Source organism: Rhopalosiphum padi, chromosome 2 (assembly GCF_020882245.1).
Source record: "Rhopalosiphum padi isolate XX-2018 chromosome 2, ASM2088224v1, whole genome shotgun sequence".
NCBI lineage: Eukaryota > Metazoa > Arthropoda > Insecta > Hemiptera > Aphididae > Rhopalosiphum > Rhopalosiphum padi.
The window spans coordinates 55,659,703-55,681,801 of NC_083598.1; the positions used below are offsets into that span (position 1 = coordinate 55,659,703).

The 22,099-nt window shown below is 27.5% G+C and overlaps 3 protein-coding genes across 4 annotated transcripts in view; 2 read left to right on the forward strand and 1 right to left on the reverse strand.

Moving 5' to 3' along the window:
• Positions 1-928: 928 nt before the first annotated feature.
• On the forward strand, positions 929-3,255 carry LOC132919821 (heat shock protein 70 A1-like). The gene has a single exon (XM_060981697.1). It carries the CDS (start codon positions 1,155-1,157, stop codon positions 3,066-3,068), a length of 1,914 nt encoding a protein of 637 aa, XP_060837680.1. The 5' UTR covers positions 929-1,154; the 3' UTR covers positions 3,069-3,255.
• A 1,720-nt stretch (positions 3,256-4,975) lies between these two features.
• On the reverse strand, positions 4,976-8,965 carry LOC132919688 (dual specificity protein kinase TTK-like). Of its 2 annotated transcripts, XM_060981467.1 has the most exons (7): positions 8,646-8,780; positions 8,026-8,133; positions 6,537-7,428; positions 6,327-6,475; positions 6,067-6,224; positions 5,417-5,610; positions 4,976-5,338 (listed from the first exon to the last, which is right to left on the reverse strand). In XM_060981467.1, exons 2-7 carry the CDS (start codon positions 8,058-8,060, stop codon positions 5,048-5,050), a joined length of 1,719 nt encoding a protein of 572 aa, XP_060837450.1. In that variant the 5' UTR covers positions 8,061-8,133; positions 8,646-8,780; the 3' UTR covers positions 4,976-5,047. The 2 variants fall into 2 exon arrangements, with proteins under 2 accessions (XP_060837450.1, XP_060837449.1); XM_060981466.1 differs by lacking the exon at positions 8,026-8,133 and having other exon boundaries at positions 8,646-8,965.
• Positions 8,966-12,616: 3,651 nt separating this feature from the next.
• Positions 12,617-22,099, forward strand: part of LOC132919685 (discoidin domain-containing receptor 2-like) — a 251,170-nt gene continuing 241,687 nt past the window's right edge. The window contains exon 1 of the mRNA XM_060981460.1: positions 12,617-12,888. The gene's annotated coding sequence lies outside the window, so the exon portion shown is untranslated. The remainder of the gene's footprint in view (positions 12,889-22,099) is intronic.

Sequence of the window (22,099 nt, forward strand, 5' to 3'; positions counted from 1 at the left end):
GATGTATTTTTAGTACTTTAATAAAAATATAATAGTAGCTTATGTGGGAATTTTGTTTTTTTGAATTATCAAAACAAATAAATTCTTATATCGATGGACACCTCCCAATGGCGGAATATTCTTGGAAAAACAGACATTTTCATTACTTTTCAATTTAAAAATCTCCGAATAGTGGATGCCAATTTAAAAAAAAATCAGAAATAACAGGAATTTTGGAAAAACCAAATTTTTTTTTTTTAGTTAAACTCAAAAACGAAATATTTATATTAGCATTTCCTAAATATGAATAATAGTTTTCTAAATATTTTTTTGTTGAACTTTTTAGTAATTTGGGTCTTTCAATATGTTTTTTTTAATACAATATATATATGGGAACTTTGTTTTTATGAAGTATTAAGTATTATCAAACAAGAAAAAAATGTTTATTGTTATTAGAGAAAAAAAGTTGTTGATTTAAAATTTCAATAAATAGATCAATAAATATCAAAATAATTAGAAAATTATTATGAGTAGGAAATGCTGATATAAACGTCTGTTGAGAATTCATTCCAGTAATAATTTACAGTTTTTTATTTTTGAATTACAATCAAAAACAAAACATAGTTTGAGGAGAAATAGTTATTATACGAATGATTAAATGATATAATAAAAAACTAAAAAGTAAATTACTAAATCAGTCAACATATCGTCTCATAATTTAAATACAAATACAAATGAAAAAAAAAACAGTAAAATACTAGGTGAAAATAACGTGAAAGACGGAGAAAATTCGAGAACGTTCTATAACAGAATAGTGATTATTAAAATACCGTGTGAAATGTGTAGCGGCGAAGTAGGGGGACGGCGCGGCGGTCACAGCAGCGCTCGCGAAACGTATCGAACCTTCTAGAACGTTCCGTCGAATATATATAAACGTCAGCAGCGCGGTAGTGGGCATCAGTTTGAATTTTGAAGCGATACCAGTGAGATTGAACGAGCGGAGAGACGCATACTATCTTGCGCTATTCACAGATTTTTCCAGTGCATTATTAAACACAAAGTGACATAAATCGTTTTCGAGTTGTGCGCGTTATTTGTGTATACGTTTTAGATTTATATAATTTCTATTCGTATTAATTTTACGTGAACAAAACCCACAACTTTTTGGCGAAGAAATGGTCGGAAAGACGGCGATCGGTATCGACCTGGGTACCACCTATTCATGTGTGGGTATCTGGCAACACGGAAAAGTAGAGGTGATCGCCAACGATCAAGGTAACAGGACCACTCCGAGTTATGTGGCGTTCACGGACACCGAACGGTTGATCGGCGACGGGGCCAAGAACCAAGTGGCCATGAATCCGGTGAACACGGTGTTCGACGCCAAACGTTTGATCGGCCGTCGTTTCGACGACGAAAAGACGCAAGCGGACATCAAACACTGGCCGTTCAAAGTGATAAACGATTGCGGTAAGCCTAAAATCCAAGTGGAATTCAAAGGCGAGCCGAAAGTGTTCGCGCCGGAAGAGATCAGTTCGATGGTGCTGACGAAAATGAAGGAGACCGCGGAAGCGTACTTGGGCCGCGAAGTGACGGACGCCGTGATCACGGTGCCGGCGTACTTTAACGATTCGCAGAGACAGGCGACAAAGGACGCGGGCGTGATAGCCGGCCTGAACGTGATGCGAATAATCAACGAACCGACAGCTGCGGCTTTGGCGTACGGTCTGGACAAGAACCTGAAAGGAGAGAGGAACGTGTTGATATTCGATCTGGGCGGCGGGACGTTCGACGTGTCCGTTTTGCAGATCGACGAGGGTTCGATATTCGAAGTGAAGTCGACGGCGGGCGACACGCACTTGGGCGGCGAAGACTTCGACAACCGGCTGGTATGTCATTTGGCGGAAGAGTTCAAGAGGAAATGCAAAAAAGACGTACATTCCAATCCGAGGGCGTTGAGGCGGCTGAGGACGGCCGCGGAACGGGCCAAGAGAACGTTGTCGTCTAGCTCGGAGGCCACCATAGAGATCGACGCTCTGATGGAAGGTATCGATTTCTACACGCGAGTTTCCCGGGCCCGTTTCGAGGAGTTGTGCGCAGACCTGTTCAGATCGACTCTGCAACCGGTGGAAAAGGCGTTGGCGGACGCCAAGTTGGACAAGGGAGACATACACGACGTGGTGCTCGTGGGCGGTTCCACGAGGATCCCGAAGATCCAGAGTCTCCTGCAAAACTTTTTCTGCGGCAAACCGCTCAACCTGTCCATCAATCCCGACGAAGCCGTAGCCTACGGCGCCGCAGTACAGGCGGCCATCCTGAGCGGCGACACGAGTTCTGCGATTCAAGACGTGTTGCTCGTGGACGTCACCCCCTTGTCGCTGGGCATCGAGACCGCGGGCGGAGTGATGACCAAAATCGTCGAGCGCAATTCCACTATTCCTTGCAAGCAAACCCAAACGTTCACGACGTACGCGGACAACCAACCGGCCGTCACCATCCAGGTGTTCGAAGGGGAAAGGGCCATGACTAAGGACAACAATCTGTTGGGAACGTTCGACCTGACCGGCATACCTCCGGCTCCCAGGGGTGTACCCAAGATCGAGGTGACTTTTGATATGGACGCCAACGGCATTTTGAACGTGTCGGCTAAGGATAACAGCTCTGGGCGCTCAAAGAACATCGTCATCAAGAACGACAAAGGTCGCCTGTCTCAAGCCGAAATCGATCGTATGCTCAGCGAAGCCGAACGGTACAAAGAAGAGGACGAACGACAGAAGGCCAAGATCGCGGCCAAGAACCAGTTGGAGAGCTACGTGTTCAGTGTTAAACAAGCGTTGGACGAGGCCGGCGACAAGTTGACCGAATCCGAGAAGAACACCGGGAAACAGGAATGCGACGCCGTCGTCCAGTGGTTGGACAACAATCAGTTGGCAGACAAGGAAGAGTACGAGTACAAACTCAAGGAAATCCAAAAGAGTTGTTCCGCTCTCATGATGAAGATACACGGTGCAGGACAACCCGGTGGCGCGCCTCCCGGTGCGCAAGGTTACCCTGGCTCTAGAGGACCTACCGTCGAAGAAGTCGATTAATTATTAAAAAAATATATCATTTCATAATATTTGTAAATACCGTTATAAACTGCATCCTAGATTTTTATTTCTTATTATGTAAGATGCCCTACCTATTAGTAGATCTAAGTTAAGACTGATTTTTTTTTTATTTATTGTAATGTTTAAGTTTTCTCAAAAATATATTTATTAGCTGTACAGTCTATAATATTTGTGTTGTCTTTTAATTTGTCACGAATGTACCTACTGCAATAACACTCATAAGTATTAATTTGCATTTGCACTGCAGTTAAAATACATCAGTATATGGTATGATATTTGTTCTTATGCAAGGTATTATTTGGTGCCTACAGCTCATAATGCACGCGGGCTGTATGCCTGTATGCATTTTAGTTAAAAAGCTGGGCTCAGAAGTTAAGCATCGAAAACGAACAAAAAAGATAAATTATTTTATTCGCTATAAAAATTGTACCACGAAAACGAAAAAAAAAAGTTAAATGTTTCTGTATTGTTGAATTGACAGTACTTACATATTTAATTAAAAGTAAGATCTTACGTGTTAAAATAACTAGCCTGTTAATGATGTTTATTATTGAACTGAAATAATAATATCCATTACTATTTATTGTTGTTTAATTAAATGACAATACTACATAGACATAGGCACCAAGCCATCATATGGTTGTGTAAATATAACTGTTTGTGGCATAATACTTACCTTAAAATTATTTTGAAACTTTTATTGTGTATAAAATAATTACAATGCAAAATGCCTCTTGTCTAAATTTGTAAAACTAATTATTCTTGAGTTTGAAGATACAACTTAAATTGTTGTTATACGTATAAGTATCCAATTTCATATGTTACACATTTTTTGTTAACGTTCTTTACCCATAAAAGGCTCAATTCAAAAATTTACCATACTGTGTTACTCTGTTGACTGACATGATTAGATTCTCTAAATAAATAATTTTTTTTCTACTATAGAAAATGATTATTCAATTTATATCATAATGTATCATAATGATATACTTGAATAATCTGTTTCTTTAAAATTTTATCTTTTCCCTAATGATTAGTCATTTACAACTTTTAAAAGAAAGAGGAAAACATCTTCATTATACTACAAGATAAAAATTTGTGAAGGCAAAATGTTTCATGTTTAAAATTTAAGTCAAATATTTTTTAATTAGAACATCATAACTTAAAATGTAACTAAAATTAAATACTTTTTAAGAACAATTGATGAGTAATCTAGAATTACTCATAATATTTTACATTTGTTACACCTTACACAGGTGTGTAACAAGGGGGGGGGGGGTGTTATAGGTTTAGTATCCCTCCCCAGCCATGGTATACTCATAGATTTACATTCTTTTTTATTAATAATAATAATATTTACATATTTTTTCATAAACCATTATCTATTCACTTGTAATACGTTTGTACAATAAAGTATACATAAAGTTATTAATTTTATGTATATAATTTTATCAATTGATTTTGAACCAAAAGCCTGACATTACACCATCCTGAGGAACAAAAAACTGAATACTTATTTATATTAATTAATTGATACAAAAATGTTACAAATAAATTATTTAGAAAAATTTTTTGATAATTATTTGTATGTGACAGTAAAGGAATCTACAAAATATATTATCCTATTTAATGTTCAGAATAACAAATATTTATCGTATGCATTATGAATCTAAAATATAGTAATATGCATGGTATTTATACATTAGATTTTAACTAAATTGAATATCATGTACCTTTTACTTTAATTTACTTAAATAAAGTTTAAATGTGTATAAATAATAAAAAGTAAAAACCATTTACGTATAATAATTATTAATTAAATATCATATTATATTTATTAATATTGGTCTGTTTTTTTAATCAATATCCAGAATAAAAAACAAAAATTATATAATATAATTATAATATTAGATAAGTTTAAAATTTAATTATTGAAACAATAAAAAAAGTATGCAATTTCATACTGTCATAGGTTTAAATACTGTATCTTCAAGAAGGTTTAACAAATCAATGACATAAGGTCTGGCTTTTACATCTTTTATCAAACACAACTTCATTGTTTGCATAAGTACTGATGGTATACCTTTTGTAAATACTTTGCTATGACTGGGAAAATTAATATTTTGTTTAGATTCAGCTATGGATTGCAACTTTTGCCAGGTGTTTGTCAAATGTGAATATGGAGTCTTACCATAAATCAGGCTATATAATATACACCCTAATGACCATACATCTGATTTTTGGTTTATCTATATAAAAATCAATTTTTTTAAATAATATTTTTCATTAATATGATATATATATATATATATAGGGTGACATCTTACTTTATGTCCTTCAAAATTAGAGCCCCCACTTCTAATACATTCTGGACTCATATAGTTCCATGTTCCAGTAGTCACATCTTTCAATACACTAGTCATGTCACCTTGTATTTTTGATGCAATACCAAAGTCTATTAATTTTAAACGACCACTGACTAAAAGGAAATTTGCAGGTTTGAGATCTGAATGAATTACACCTATTGAAAAATGAAAATAAAATTAATCAAATTAAAAATTTTTATTACATAATTATATAAAATTATTTATTTTAATTTGAATGTTTATTGATTTTCTATATATGTTTAATGTTATAGTTAAGTATATTTATCCTTAATATTATCTATAAACTCAATATTGTTTTTTTATAGATTGCTCAAATTATTATAAAATAATTAATGATTAAAAAATAATTAAATGACTGACTAGGATTATAATTTATTTTATTTTATTATAAATAATAAAACATCTACACATAAAATATAATATTTACATAGTTTTTCTAAACTTAAAATTAAAAATGAACTTTGTTTAGTCATAAAATGTCCAATTTACACATAAATATATATATTTATTTTATCCAAAAGTTATTAATGTCTTATGACTTTATGAGTATTTCAAAATTTATGTTATTATTTATATTTATAGTCATTTACCTTTAGCGTGTATCTCATTAACAGTGGTTAACATTTCTGTCCAATAGTACATAATCATGTGAACTGACATATGTTTGGTACCACGTATAAGTTTTGAAAGATCTGTATCACCTTTTTCCATTACCATGTAAAGAATCTTCTCTTTGATGGAATATTGACTGAATTAATTTGTATATAGTTATTAAAATTAAGTTTGTTGATAAATTATAGATACTAGTTATTTAAGATTAAAACAAATATGTTTACAAATCATAACCTACCTGTCAAATAAACGTATAACACTTTCACAATCTTGCAAATTTTGTAACAAACTGACTTCGTTTAAGTATCCTTTAGCTATAATATTTTCAACTTCAGATAAGTCTACTTTTTTTATTGCCATCACTTGATTAGTTTCTGGATGTAAGACCTAATTAAATGAAACAAGCAATTTAATAAAATATAAAACAAAAAGGGAATTGATGAGATACCTCATATACAATACTAGATCCACCATGTCCCAATGTATTAAGTATACTATATTTGATTCCTTTAACAGATATAAAGTTTTCATTGGCACATTTAATACACACACTACCTGACAAATTAGTTGATAGTTTAATATCTTCTACTTGAACAGTTACATCAGTAGTAGGACAAGTAGAAGACTGAGCACGGACAACTAAATTATCACATTTAACGATAGGAGTTAGTTCTGGTGTGGAATGTTTAGGATGATCATCAAGAGGTTGGCATTCTAACTGTCTTGTTGATAAGGAAGAATCAACTAAAGAATTATAATTGTTTTTAGCCAAAGATAAAAATGATGATTCTGGTATAGAAGTTGTTTCTCTGACACTATGATACAAACTAGTATCATAATTGAATTTTGTTGTTTCAAGTGAAGTATAACATGTATCATCATTTATTACAACTGGTAATTTATTTGTAATTTCTTTATCATTTTTTTTTACAGTAATTAAACAAGAAGCTGTACTAATATTATTTTGAGGTAGTATTATAGATTCTAGATTTTTCAGTTTTTCTTTTGATTGTTCTGGTAAATTTTCTTTATTATTATATAATGATCGCTTGGTACTTAATGGAAGAGCCGGTTTGAAATTTATTTTACGAACAGTATTCCTGTTCAAGTTCGTAAATGTATCACTTGGAGTTTCTATACTACTATGAATTTGAGTTTTAATTGCTGGACGAACAAATGGAGTATCTTGCACTAAATCAAGTTTTTCAAAACTATTAACTAATTTTTTAGGTGTCTGTACTTGAAATGAACTTCCCAAATTTGCATCTGCTGTTTTATTTTGAAATAATGGTTGGTTATCATTACTATGTTTTAAAGATCTGGTTTTTTGTCCCAATCGACTAAAATAAATAATTAAAATACAATTAATAACTAATAAAGACCTAAATTGCCAATTTATAAATTAATAGAAATTGAATAGTATAATAAAACTTGAATTTTATTTAAATATTTCAAATAAACTATTTAGAAATACATTTTGATAATAATAATTATAAATGTTCAATAGGCTAGTGTGTTGACTGTCAACGCATATTTTAAAATGGAGGATTAGCATTTGACAATACAATGAATCTAAAATATAGTAATATATATTATGATACTTATACTTTGTTAGAGTTTAATTACTTTTTTCTAAATATTGATGTTTTTGAAAATCATCATTATATTAAAAAGATACATTTATTATAATTTTAAATTTAAATATTATTTGTTTACCAAAACCAAAATAATAAAATTAAAGTACATTATACTTAGTCTCAAACGAGTAATCTCAGTTAGTGACCAAATTTTGTTTGGTTCAGTCAGTCAACACCTATTTATTAAATCAGTTTTCATAATCAGCTTTTGTTTCTGACAATCAGGCCAACAAGTACTTTACTATATTAATCTTTATAAAATGCAAGCTAGGTGATGGTTAGAATAATAAAATGACGTACCTGGGATAGTATTTTGTGTATGTTACCCACACCATAGTCGTATCTACAGGGGAGGCAGGGCGGGCAGTTGCATCCCTAGTGACTTATTGGAGGGTTTTATTATCTGTCCTTTATATTAAAACATTAAACAATTAAAATTGTTTGTATTCATAAATACATTCAACTAGATAAAAAAAATAAGAATAAAATTTTACAATTTGCCTCAGCAGTGTGTGTTTTGGACACACATATGAGCCATATTCATAGCTGTCACTAAGCACAGAAGCTGACCTGCGGGCTGAGGTTACTCTTATTTGAGACAAACTATAAACATTATTGTACTTTTTACATGATGAAGTTAATATTGGGCTATTTAATATATACACTTATAAATTATTAATTTTTATCAAGTACAATCAATATATAAAACAATGAATTACTATATATTATATAGATTATGTATATCTAACTATTTACTATTTATTCATAATTTATTGTATAATCTTTCACATAAATGTCAGGAGAAATATTTTTTTAAAAAAAATCAATAAATCAGTTAAAACGAATGTAAGACTATTTAATACACGAGACCTGAATAATATTATATTTATATATCCAATAAATGCGTACCACTAACATACCTAGTGATTGGTTTTCTTGGTTTAGAATATTTTAGTTGTAATAAAGGACATGTAACATAATTGTCAGTTTCTCCATCGTTTTCTTCGATATTATTGTAGAATTTTGACCCCATATTACGATTCATCATATTTAATTAAAAAGTTTAAAAACTTATTCGTATACATTCTGTGAAATAACCATAAACATTTCGAAAAAATAAATTATCATAGTCACTGAATAGAGATAATAATTGAGAAATAAGAATTAAGAAGTATACACTGTCTAAAAGTAACAATAATATTATATTAGTACACATTTATACACAAATACATGATATTAGAGAGTGATAAATGATAAATTTTTAACTTAAAAGCTTAGCTATAATCTAGTAAATAGTAATGACAATTATTGACATGGTCATAAGATCAGTATTGTGTGATAAAATTATTATGAGAAAATTCAAAATAATTCTTAATGGATTTTACCACAGAATAAGTACCTGGACGGAACAAAATTAGATTTTCATCAATTATTCTGTTCTAAAATGTTACCACTTACCGCACTTCTGTAATTCTCGTTCATACAAAATCTGAAAAGACGTAAGTATTTCAATAAAAACATTATTTTTTGTATACCATGGTCACTCTGTAAAGCCCGGCAAATTTAAACTTAAAACACACCTATAATATAATATATTTGATTAAAAATAGATGTTGTGTTCATTCTTCAATTCTTCATTGTACGCATTTTATCTACTGTAGTCTGTAGGTATTATAGTATTCATCATCCACGAATGTTTTATAAAATATTAGTAAGAAATTAACATAAAATATACAATAATTGAATAATATTTTATCAAAAATGTGTAATTATTAATAGTTATAAGTTTTATTAAATTAAAAAAAATATATATTTTAGATTGTGAGAAGAGCAATGAATGTATTGGTTTTACAGTGATGTTTTTGATTTTTAATCTAAGCTTTGAGAATAGTATAAAAGCTTCGATCTTCATATTTAAAGATGTTTTCTGGTACAAATTGGATCTAGTTGGTACTTTAGAGGAATCGAAAGTAGAATATTCTTAATAATTTTTCTCAAAATAATTAGGTAATGCACAAAAAAATAGGGAGGGGAAAGGGTGAACAGGTGAATAAAACTATAAATAGCTTAAATTAATCAACATTTTATTATGTATAGTTGTGTCTTTAGTAAAAATTACTACTACTAATTATTACTACTAAATTTATAAATTTTAATAGTTATTTCGGTCATTCAACATTTTCAACAGTTTAGGTTTTAGGTACTACTATAGTTTTGAATAGTTTTTCTACTAGATTTGAATAATTTTAGTATTAGGTTTAAATAGTTTTTCTTTTAGATTCTAAGAGTTTGACTACTAGATTTAATAATTTTAATACATATTGTATTTGTATTTTAATAGTAATCCGTTATTTGACACCCACCGTTGGGTGTAAGGGAACCCCTTTATAAGGTGTAATGGGAATCGATCACTACGTCTACCAGCTCTGCTTACCACTTCGTAGCGATTTTCATGAGGATGAAGCTAGAAATAGTCTGTCGAATCCATGTAGCCACGTTAGGTATAGGTAGATTATGAGGTTTATACGTGAAACTTTGGCTACGGAAAATTGAGTGACAACTGGCCGATCACGGAAATGTTCTAGTAATTCCTCTACGCTACATATTATAATCTAAAATACTATAATATTATGCTATTTTAACTACCTCCATATTTTTGAAGCGGATTAAGTATAAAAAAAAGAAATAGCTAATATATAAGAACTTAATTAATATTATTATTTCATAATAGATTAATAGCATACCTATGTCTTAATTAATATCAATACATGTTATGGAGATGAACAGATTATATACCTAAATATGTAATAGTATTATATAGTAATAGTGGTACAGATTTATTTAAATTATAATCATTTAGTTTTATGAGTAATACTTGTTCGATTTCCATTTTTTTTTGGATCTGAAAATAAGGGCAGATTAAAAGCTACAACAATAAATTATTTAAAATGATATTGTTTTATGTCAAATTTAAATTGAAAAATGTAATGGATATTATTTAACTAAAATATGTAAAAATTAATGATTTTTTAATTATTAACTGTATGCTTTTTATTATATTAGTAGACTCAGAATTGAGAAGTAGTTTATATAATATATTATAAATGATTTTTTACGTATAGAAAATCTACAATAGTTATTGAAAAAAGAATAATTTCTTTCATGAATAGTAAGTTTTATTTCCATTTTGCTTTATTTTTCTAGTTACTAGTGGGTTTTGTCTCGTGAAGTTGTACTTCTTTTAGAAAACTGATCAATCATTCATTAAAGTTTATTTTGATAATTTTATGCATATAAAAATCCACTAATTCTTGGTAATTTTATATTTTTACAGAAAATTATAAAATTAATCATTTTATTATATTATAAAATATATAAATATAATTTGGTATTTAGATTACTAATAATTAAAATTATCATTAAATGGTAGATAGGTATAGCTTATGGTTATCTAGATAACCGTGGTATAGCAGTAACTTAACGCGGTGAAATAATAGTAGCTGGTTACCTTTCTCAAAATAATTATCACATTCATGATTTAAATTAAATTATACATTAGGTATAGTAAACCACAGTGAGTGGCGACGCGAGAGATTTATTGTGACAAAATTGTTTCAAAGCTAAAATATGGCGCGTAGAACCTAGTAGATACTGAGAAATTATTGGACATATAAGTATTTTATATTTATATATACAATTTAATAAAATATTATAGTTTAGGTAAGTAATTAAAATTAAATAATAAATATTTAATAATTATTATTTTGATTAACTAAACTTAAATACGATAGGAAAAAATGTGGGCAAGTGTGAGTAGATCACTAAAAATAATTTTAATAGATGTAATGGATTTATTTGTATTTTCCAATTATTAAGAAAAGTACTGGATAATTCTTACTTATTTGACACTACTATACCCCCCTTCCTAAGGCTCAAATTATTAACAAATTTCAATTTTCTTTATCAGAAAAGATATTGAAATATTTTTTTATTAGATATTATAAAGTGTCTTCAAATAAAACAAAATAAAGAAACAATAACATACATCATTGTAAAATCTATGTTGTAATAATATTACATTCATCGCTCCGCTCAAAAAATATCATATAAAAATGATAAAATTAAGTGTTACTTTGAAGTTCTAAACTTGTTTTCGATATTTAAAAATGTTTATGAGCTTAATATAGAAAAATCACCAAAGAAAATTAAGTAAAAACTTTCAATTGGGCCATTGGGGTTTTAAATTGTACAAATAATTCAAATAATTGTATGCATTTTCTCGGCATAAATAACTAGGGTCAGTGGTGCGTACATTTAAATGAATTTTTTTAGAAACACAATTTTATTTTTAGACCTACTCACCCACATATTACTAACTATTGTATTCAACCGTCCATATACTTCACGTATATAAATATATAGGTACCTAAATACATATATATAAGTATACATATTATGCTTAGTTATAAATTTTAATTGGTGTATTGGTCGCTAAACCGATAGCGGTTGGGATGGACGCCATCGGCGTTGTCGATCAAACTGATAGACAATTAATAATAATTTAATATACACGGATAACGCTTTCCGTGCCATTTTTGTATCCCACTTTGGAGACATTACTGAACACGAATAAAATCATGGTAATTTTTTTCTTTATAGATGTATTTCTCATAGAACTATATTCAGTTTCATAAATTATATAAGCTTATCATTTGTTAATTATTGCGCTAAGCTAACACAATAAACCCTATCGCCATAATATATAAGTTTCGAACTTGATGTCCTTCACAGATGGCGGCACGGGTATGCAAGTGCGAAACGTTTTCAGAGGGATGATGAGGCAGCGCACGCGCCCTCCACACCTCTTGACCACGTTGTTTGGTATTTGGCCGCCACAGCGACAGTCCCGTGTGTCACGCGCTACGCCGACCGACAGTTACGGTGCGTTTCGTCTGCGATATTCGTATTTCGTTTCGTGTTTTATTATTTTTTTTCCCATCGAAAACGTTTTATAATTAAATTTTTTTTGTCCTTTTTCGCGATCCGAGCCTGTAAATGTTCCGTTCGCGTTCCAAAGGTTCGCTGTTCGTTTAATAACCGGGAATTGAATTTGTGCGTGTGCGCTGGTGCGTCTACAGCGGAAACGACGGTTGGAAAATCCACGTGAGTTAAAATAAAAACTTTATATATTACATTAAAGGAATTTGTTATTCGGTATGAATGTATATTCCGTAAACTCTAATAATATAATATACTTGTGATTTACTTAGAACCACCTGCTACTAAGTACATAATTATAGTTTTTGAGTGAAAATGAATTTTTTTGCAGGGATGTCGGTATCGTGGTAGGCGGTAGTTGGTATAATATGACGATAGAACTGCTTTCTTTTACCCAAAATGACACATTACTCGTTTCTCATTTTTTATGTTTTATTATAGTAAAATAAAAAAAAGGAACACAACGGTTTAGTTATGTTATATGACGTATTATAAAATGCCAGCATTGTATAAAGTGTGTGTGTATACGCGTGTGCGCGCGCGCGCGTGTGTGTATGTATGTGTGTCTACTTTGGAACGACTCCAACAGCACAAAAGGACACGCGAAAAGTTTTAAGGGAAATATTGGCAAGACGTGCCAGTTCCTCGACTTTGCGCGATAAGATTGTTCTCATGAAGTTTCTTTTTTTTTTACACTCACTGGTCGAAAACTTAAATTTATTTATTAAAATACAAACAAGGTATAGGTTATAAAAACAAAAAACACAACATGATGGCAGTATATGCTCATATTAGTAGTCAAACTTTGAAATACCTACGTTTTTTATAATTTGTAATATTATCTGTTCTAAACTTACTATAAGTTTATACAGTGACGTTAAAATAGTTAGCAATTTATAGATATTATATATTTTTGTTTGTAGGTATTCAATATATTTTAACCTTAAAAAAATATAAAAATCAGGGTTGGATTCAGAGTTGTCTCACTTTTTGAGAAGGGTGGTAGTATACATTTAAATATACATATTACAAATGTTTATCTTGCGAATTCATAAATATTGTATTCGTAAAAAATCTATCACTTGCGGTTAATTATCATTTTAGAAATAGTGTAAATGTGTTGTATTTAAGTAAAACAAATAACTAAAAATATCACCATCATTCAATTTTTTTTAAATTTTTATATTTTTATAAAAAAATGTGTATGTGTGGTGTCTACTCAGAGAGGGAATGGGGCTTAGCCACCTGGTTCGGTCTTAAAGACTGCTCCAACGCGTTGAAAAAATATAAAATTAAACGAACGTATAGTATCTATCTAATTGAGTATACAGTTAATATTTTTAGTGGTTTTGTCAGTGTTATTGTAAACAATCAAAATTAATTTTGAATAAATTATCAGTCTATAGTTACAGACTATTATATTTAACACGTAAAAATGTATAATAAAAGTGGTGTTATCAAAATATCGGCTGTATGCCAATCGAAGTAGGTACTATTTTCCTATCCCCATTAAAATAATTGTAAATAAACGCAGATTATTTTATTATTTTTTAGTATTTTTAGTTTTTCACGTTATTTTAGAATAAAAATTACTTAAATGTATTGAGATACAGGAAATTGAATTATTTTATGATGGTTACAACATTTACCCTGATGCCTTAGGAGACTTAATTATGATATAAATATGAAGTGTTAGACCAGACTCACGGTTTACTTGATATAACTTGTAGATGATAAGAATAAAACTGGATATTTATGTCCAACCGTTTTCGTGTCTCTATACTATATCTGGTAATAATTATAAATGCCTTGATATATTGATATGAATTAGTTGTACTGGCAAAATCACCACGGGTCCACGGATATTGTTCGCACCCTGCAGTAGAAATATTTTTCCTGGTTAAGAAAACCAATTGCTTCTTCTCTATCATATATATAATTTAACATATTTTCCATTAAACATAATTTTTACACAATAAATTGGAAGGGTTCAAGAGGATAGATTTCCTACTAAATTTTTTATTTAGTCAATCTAGAAATTTGAAAAATAATTATGTTTTATTCTGTTGAATGAATTTGTGATACTGACTGCGCATAAAAATACCCCAATAATAATGTTGAAGATAATATAATAAGTGAATGGATAAAAAAAAACCAAGAAAAATCACTGTATACATTTTAAATTAAAAAAAAAAAATTTCCATAGTGATTTATTTTATTTATAATTGTTTATCCCTATTATTACCACTACGAGCAAAATAATAACTACGCCACTGCATTCTAAGCTATTTTATTATAATATTTGAGCAAAACATCTTAACATAAATAAGTTACATTATATACGAGTACAGAGTAATAGTATGTAATATAAAGTATTCGGTAATTTTTATAATTGTTAAATTTAAAATGCCAATGCTGGATGCACTTGTCATATTTAGAATTCATTAAAGTTGTTTATTGCTTATAAATATTTGTATACAAATTTATGATTCATATATATACTAAAATTATAATTTAAATTATTCTATAAGTATAGTTATATTTTAAATTTTCTCAATGGCGTTGTAATTTTAAAACAGCTGGTACTCGGTACCTTACTACCTAACTTACTCTTAAAATACATACATGACAAAGATATCGTACAAATACAACTATACAACGACTCTAAACCTAAATAAATTATAAGTAAATTCTATATAATCACAATATGTAAATTAGGATTGCTTTTTTTAATTGGTCTAATTTTGAAGAAAAGAGGTTGTGCGGTGATCAGTCGTTAATATTATCAACTTTATTTAAGGAATCTACATTCTTATTCAATTTTTTACAATCCTCTTAACATTATATTATTTTTCTGCTTTTTTCTTAAGCCCTTAAATTCTTATAAAACTCGTAATTAATTGCAATCATTTCTAAATACATTTTTTCCCACTATCTTAGTTATTATTTAGATCACTGATCGTCAACCTTTATTATTATTATTTTATAATAAAATATTATTTTGTAAGCAAGAATTATATATTTAATAACAAATTAAAAATAAAATATAAACGTATATTTTTATTAGTAGTTTTTAGTATAGACGTAGTAAGCATAAAAACGAAAAATAAATCAAATTGCTATTTGTGTACTTATATATTATTAACATCTAGTTATAATTAAACTAGAGTATGTTAATTATTATGGATTTCTTTGATGTTTAATATTATTTATTTTATACAGAGAAATGTTTCACATAAATGTGTTGTATTAAATATTAATGTTTAAGTATAAATTATGAAATATTAACAGGTATTTACCAATGGACCGTTGTAATAGTAACAATTTAAAATATCGAAATAGTTTCAATGTAATTATTATATATACCAATATACCGTTACCGTATATATATATATATATAGAGAGTCTATTTAAACCATATTGAAAAGTTTCATGATAAGATAAAGTAAATATCTTTACTAAGTTACCGTCAATTATGCCGGAATGGTGGACAAGTGGATTTACGGTGGTAAAGATTTCTATGAGCTCTCATTTTGGTGAAAATGTAGATAAAAAGGAGGGTTTTTTACTACCAAAACCTTTTAGACATAAGACTTTAAGAGCTATATAAGAAAATACATTCGGTAACCCTATAGTACGTACAGGTCACTTTAGCTTAACATTATTTTCATTATGCTTCAGTGGATAGATTTTTGTTGTTTTTTGTATTGTAATTGATATTTAAATAGGAATTTATATTTGAAAGCAATGCATTAAGAAAATATATTAATTTGAAATAATAAAATAATATTAAATAATAATTTGTATTGTTAAAAATGTATGATGCCCATCTTTGGAATATGAAAATGATTTTTGATAGAGTAATAATACGCAGTATATTATTCTGTATTATAAATGTATGAATTGTTTTTAATTATGATAGTAGGCAAAACCCCAACTTAAGAGTATATTGGTATACAAGGAGTAAATTGTTTATAAGCATTTAACTGATTTTATTAATATAATTTTGAAGTTTTAACAACATGTTGGGTGTTAGTGTGTTACATACTCTTCTTGTAAAACTTATCTCGGTAGTAATTACTAATTAGTATTCTATTACTATTTTTACTCATTATAAAATTTAAAATTTAATAAGTAATATAAAGCCAATAATCTGAGGTGAGACACTTTTCGGCCATTCTGGAATGTCCGTTCTCGGCTAGTACGGTATTTTATCTATTTCGGTCACCAATTTAAAATATTCATTATTATAATCGCGGTAAACTATGTTAATGTTTAAAAATAACAAATTTTCATTTGCAAAAATGATCATTATAAAACATAATATAAATCATATTATGTGTACTCACGTGTTATATAAAATAGATAAACAAAAAAATGACTAATAAAATAATTTAATATTGATGTTAATTTTACATTGTTTTGTTTAGTTTTAATTACATTTTAAATTGTATAGTCTAATCCGAATCACGAACTAAATTTTATTTATTTGTGCATATTTCATGATGTCGAATAATGAATTATAATTTATAAGTATTTAAGTATACATATTTTGTTATAAAATTGTATTTTATGATTTTATATGTTATTAAAATAATGTAATGTTTAGAGTTTTTTTACTATTATAACTGATTTAATTATATATGATAATATGAAATATTTTTACAATGCATAGTAATATTACTATCTACAGATTTCATTTATTAAATTATTTAAATAATAAATAATTATAATCTATAAGTATATCGATTATTATACATAAATAAATTGTAAGCTCATCAAATTTATCTTTACTTTATAGTTATTAAAATCTGCCAAGGCATAATTCGTTACGATTATTTTGAAAGGTAAATTATTAGGAATTTATAGTTCTATGGTGTATACCCTTACAACGATAAAGGCATTTCCTTCATCAATAGTGGAATAGAGGTAGTTTTTACTCCCTTCATAACTATTTGTTCCTATCTGAATGGCTGGGTGGCTTACTCAGTTTCGATATCTTGGGTCAAGCCCTTATTTTCGTTCACGGTCACGTCTTGTTTTAACAATATTATTTCCCTTCAATTTTCACCACTATCCTTCACAAGCTCTAAAAAGCTCAAAGTGTAACAATCATTACCAAAAACACACAAGGTGTAATCCTTCTTGTAATCCTTCAAGACGCATATGTTCCCGTTCGTTTTTGAGTGTATTTACACAACACTATACTATGGTTGTGGTGCATTCATGCGCGTTACGAATCCAAAACCAATTCTCTTATGCGGGTGATTTAAAGGTATGTGTGACAACTCGCTCTTTGTTTTGTAATCTACTCTACCTACTAAAAAGCATTTCAGTTCTATAATTTATTAATTTAATTTATTTATTCCATTTAAACCTATAAATCTTGTCAATAAGCACATATTAGAATTGTATCAATATTAATGATTTGATTTCCTTATTCAATTACAATAATATTAATATTATGTTATATTTATTAAAATATTGTATTATTTTAACCCATATTATAAGCTATAAATTTTAAATTTATCAACTTAACGATTTTTTACATATTCAATAGATTTTTATAAAAATGTTTTATTCGATATATTATTTCGGTTTGCCGCATGTTTTATCGTAGGAACAATAGAATACAATATGCAGCTATCTGCAAGTCGAATTATTTTTCAAATTAATATATTTTTTTAAATTATTAGCCATTTAAATAATGTATAATATTTTAGTCGTCAACGAAAATCGACAAAAAAAGTAGGAATAAATCAAAAACTACTAAAATATTTACAAAATATGTGCTATGTAGATATTTTTTTTAAAAAGCTTGAGCTTTTTTCAATCAAAATAATCAAAATTATATAAATTTTTAATCAGATTAAAAGTATATCATTCCGATAAAAAATATGAATTAACAATGAAATCTGTTTCCTATTTATAACTTTTAACTTATAGATACTCTACAGATATACTTACATGCAGTAAACAAAATTTTTAAAAGTTGTATACAAAAGCCAAAATTTAGTTGAGTAAAAATATATTGAAAATCAATACTTAGTTATTAAATATTATATTTTGAAGTAGTATGTCTTTGATATAAACTAGAAAAAACAACATTTACATTTTATAATAATACTAGCTGTATGATTATACTTCAACCAAGAAAAACAATGAACGCTATATATACGCATCTTGGTTTAATATATACCTCATTTTTCAGTAGAATGGGTATTAGTATAACTTACTTCATAAACTAATTTTTCCAAGATGGACAATCGCTTGTCTCGGATTCGACGTAGCACTTGGTATATTTTTAAACACGGTTAGGTTTAATATTTTTAAGAACAATTCCTGAAATTTTTATTAAAATCGGTTGAGATATAAGATTTTAAGTATGTATAAATTACAAAAATATACATTCATCTATATATATATTAGATTTATCAAAATCTCATTTATTTCTGTATTTATTGGCAACTAACTATATAATATAAACAAAAAATATTCGGGTTTTGTGGTACAAAACGAATTTCTTTTGTGATCCACTCTATAGCGACTTATATATGTACAAGTTGAAAAACAGAGCTATAAAAACTCACCAGGTCTCAAGGAATGTATATTCAAAATTTGATATCAATTGAATAAGTAGTTCCAGAGATTAGCGAGTACTAATAAACAATTATTTTTATAAACAGATTAACTTTTAAAGCCATTTTATTTGTTCTAATTAATATAATAGTTATTACTTTATTATGGGGTTTCAATTGAAATTATTAAATAATATTAACTTTGTTTAAATTTGGTTTTCAATTGGTAAAATATATTTATTATAAAGTTAATGAATTATTCTTGTCAATCTTCATTTCAATTATTTGATTTTACTTTTTTAAGTCAATGTTTAATTAGCTGTCAAAATTAAACAAAATATTTGTTTACAAGTCTGTAGATAAATTACAGTTATTATAGCTATATCCTAAAGAAAAATAACCGTTTGATAAAAAAATGAGTTGAAAACTTTCACCCGATCATAAGTTTGTTTTATTTATAGCCATTTTAATTTTCTTACAGTGATATATTTTTTATATTGTTTTTAAAACTTATGTAAAGAAAACGATAGAATATTAATTGGTCTTACTAATATTTATTTAAGATGAATATTAAACAGTAATAAAAATAAATACAAATACTCGATACATACATTCGTTAGTCTTTAACTATTTTTTCAACTTCTATTAACTACTCATATTTATATGCTTGTAGTCTAAAATAAATATTGAGCAATTGATCAATTGTATTATGTAGCAAAATATTTAATTAACTATAGAAATTAAAAAAAAAATAGCTAACTCATCATTACTGTATCATTTGAAATCGTTCAATTAATTTTAGTATATATTGTAACATAAGTAGTAAATGTTGAAATATTGTAAAAGATGAGTTTTTATATTATATAGTTCACTGCTACTATAATAATAATTATAGCTGTTGTTTGGTTATTATAATAATTTTTTTTTGTATTACTCAAACATTATCTAGAGCTATTTTATGTAACTATAAACTCTACAATTAAATTTTATACTTATGTATATATTCAATATATTACATGGAGGTTTAATTAAATTAAGTGTGATAACTATGGAGTTTAACATCTAACGGTCCATAAATGTGTCTAACTTCTTATGCAATATTAATCAATAAACACGGATAATTAATGCTGAGCTGTTTTTTGGTTTTAATAATATTATAAACTGCGAAACGACCTATTATATTTTAGTATCTAACATCATTATGATTATAATGTTTTTTTATGTGGGACATTTTTGCCCCCTTGTAAATGTCATCCTCACAGTCCAAATGACACGTAACCTTATGTAGTAAAATATAAAAATAAATGCATGTACACTAAACTTATTTTTATTATAACATTTAAAATTTTGTTCGATTATTTATTAAAAGAAAAATATTCATAGTTCATCGATTTAATGTTCATTTTAGAAGCCAAACTTTTATTTTAAATACCTACTTTTATAGTTATAAAAATGGTATAACATTTAAAATTAAATAACAACCCAAAAATTGTTTTATTTTATTATTAAATATTACTACAAGCATTTAAAAAAAATATATAATTTTTTACGAGTATGTTAATCGTTTTTGGGATTAAATAATATTATAGGTATTAAATTATATTATGGTATTTCGGATAATTATAACAACAATTTTTAGGTATTTTAGATAGTTTTGTAAATTTATATAATTGTTAAACATTTTGGCGTTATACATTTTTTAAAATATAATTAAATCTAAACTACGGTTTTGATCACTTATTTTATATACAATAAATATAAGTTATAGAGAAAGTTATGTTTTTTTATAAATTATGATACGGTATTATTTTAAAATATATTTTACTAATTTATTTTGTTTTTAGTCTTTGGACATTTTAAATACAACTAAAATTTAACTTTACTGTAAATGTATTTACATTATTATACATTTTTTTTATAAACTAAAATGTATTATAATAATATTAGTGAAATCATATTTTTGGTTTTTATAATATATGGATACCATAATATGATTACGTTAATTTAACCCATTTATTTTTTTTAATGAAAATCCTTTAGTACTTGATGTTATTTTAAAGAATTGTTTTCACAAGAGTTATTTGTTTTTGATTAAAATCTCAATTGATGAAAGTATGGTTTCGACTAAATCTTGATCATAATTGGGTAAATCAAACTTGTTTTTAGATTATTTTTTGAACAACATCAAACTTTTTTTGACTAATAATAAATTATTTTATTTATTTATAATGCCACTCACACCAAAATTGTATTACCATTGTATTACCTGCTATTTGTTTGTATATTTTTTTAGTAGTAAATTAAATTAAATTAACTTATTACTGGTTAATATATTTTTAATGGTTAGAACTTAAAACTAAACATCTGTACATTTTGTTATTGTTGTAATTTACTTTTTTTTTCTAGAATGTTATAAATCATTATGCTTAAAAAATTGTGTATGATTAATTTTCTATAAATTTAAATCTAAACTCATTTTATGAAAAATATCTAAAGAATTTAAGTAGCAGATTTCTGTTATGACTTATTTGAATTTAATTTTTTTATTGAAATATATTACTCAAAACTTATAATGAATTTTGTCTTTGAAAAAATCTCTCAAATGAATAAAACATAAAAACTGTGTTTTAATTGTAGTCGGTTTTAATGATAAATCTTAAATTAATTTACCTATATAATTTTAATAGTTATCTTGTATATAAAAAAATTATTTCCACTTTATTTAATCTTTTTTTTTTTATGTAAAACAAATTGAATAATTTTGTCCTTTTCTTTTTATTCTATAACCACATATCAAT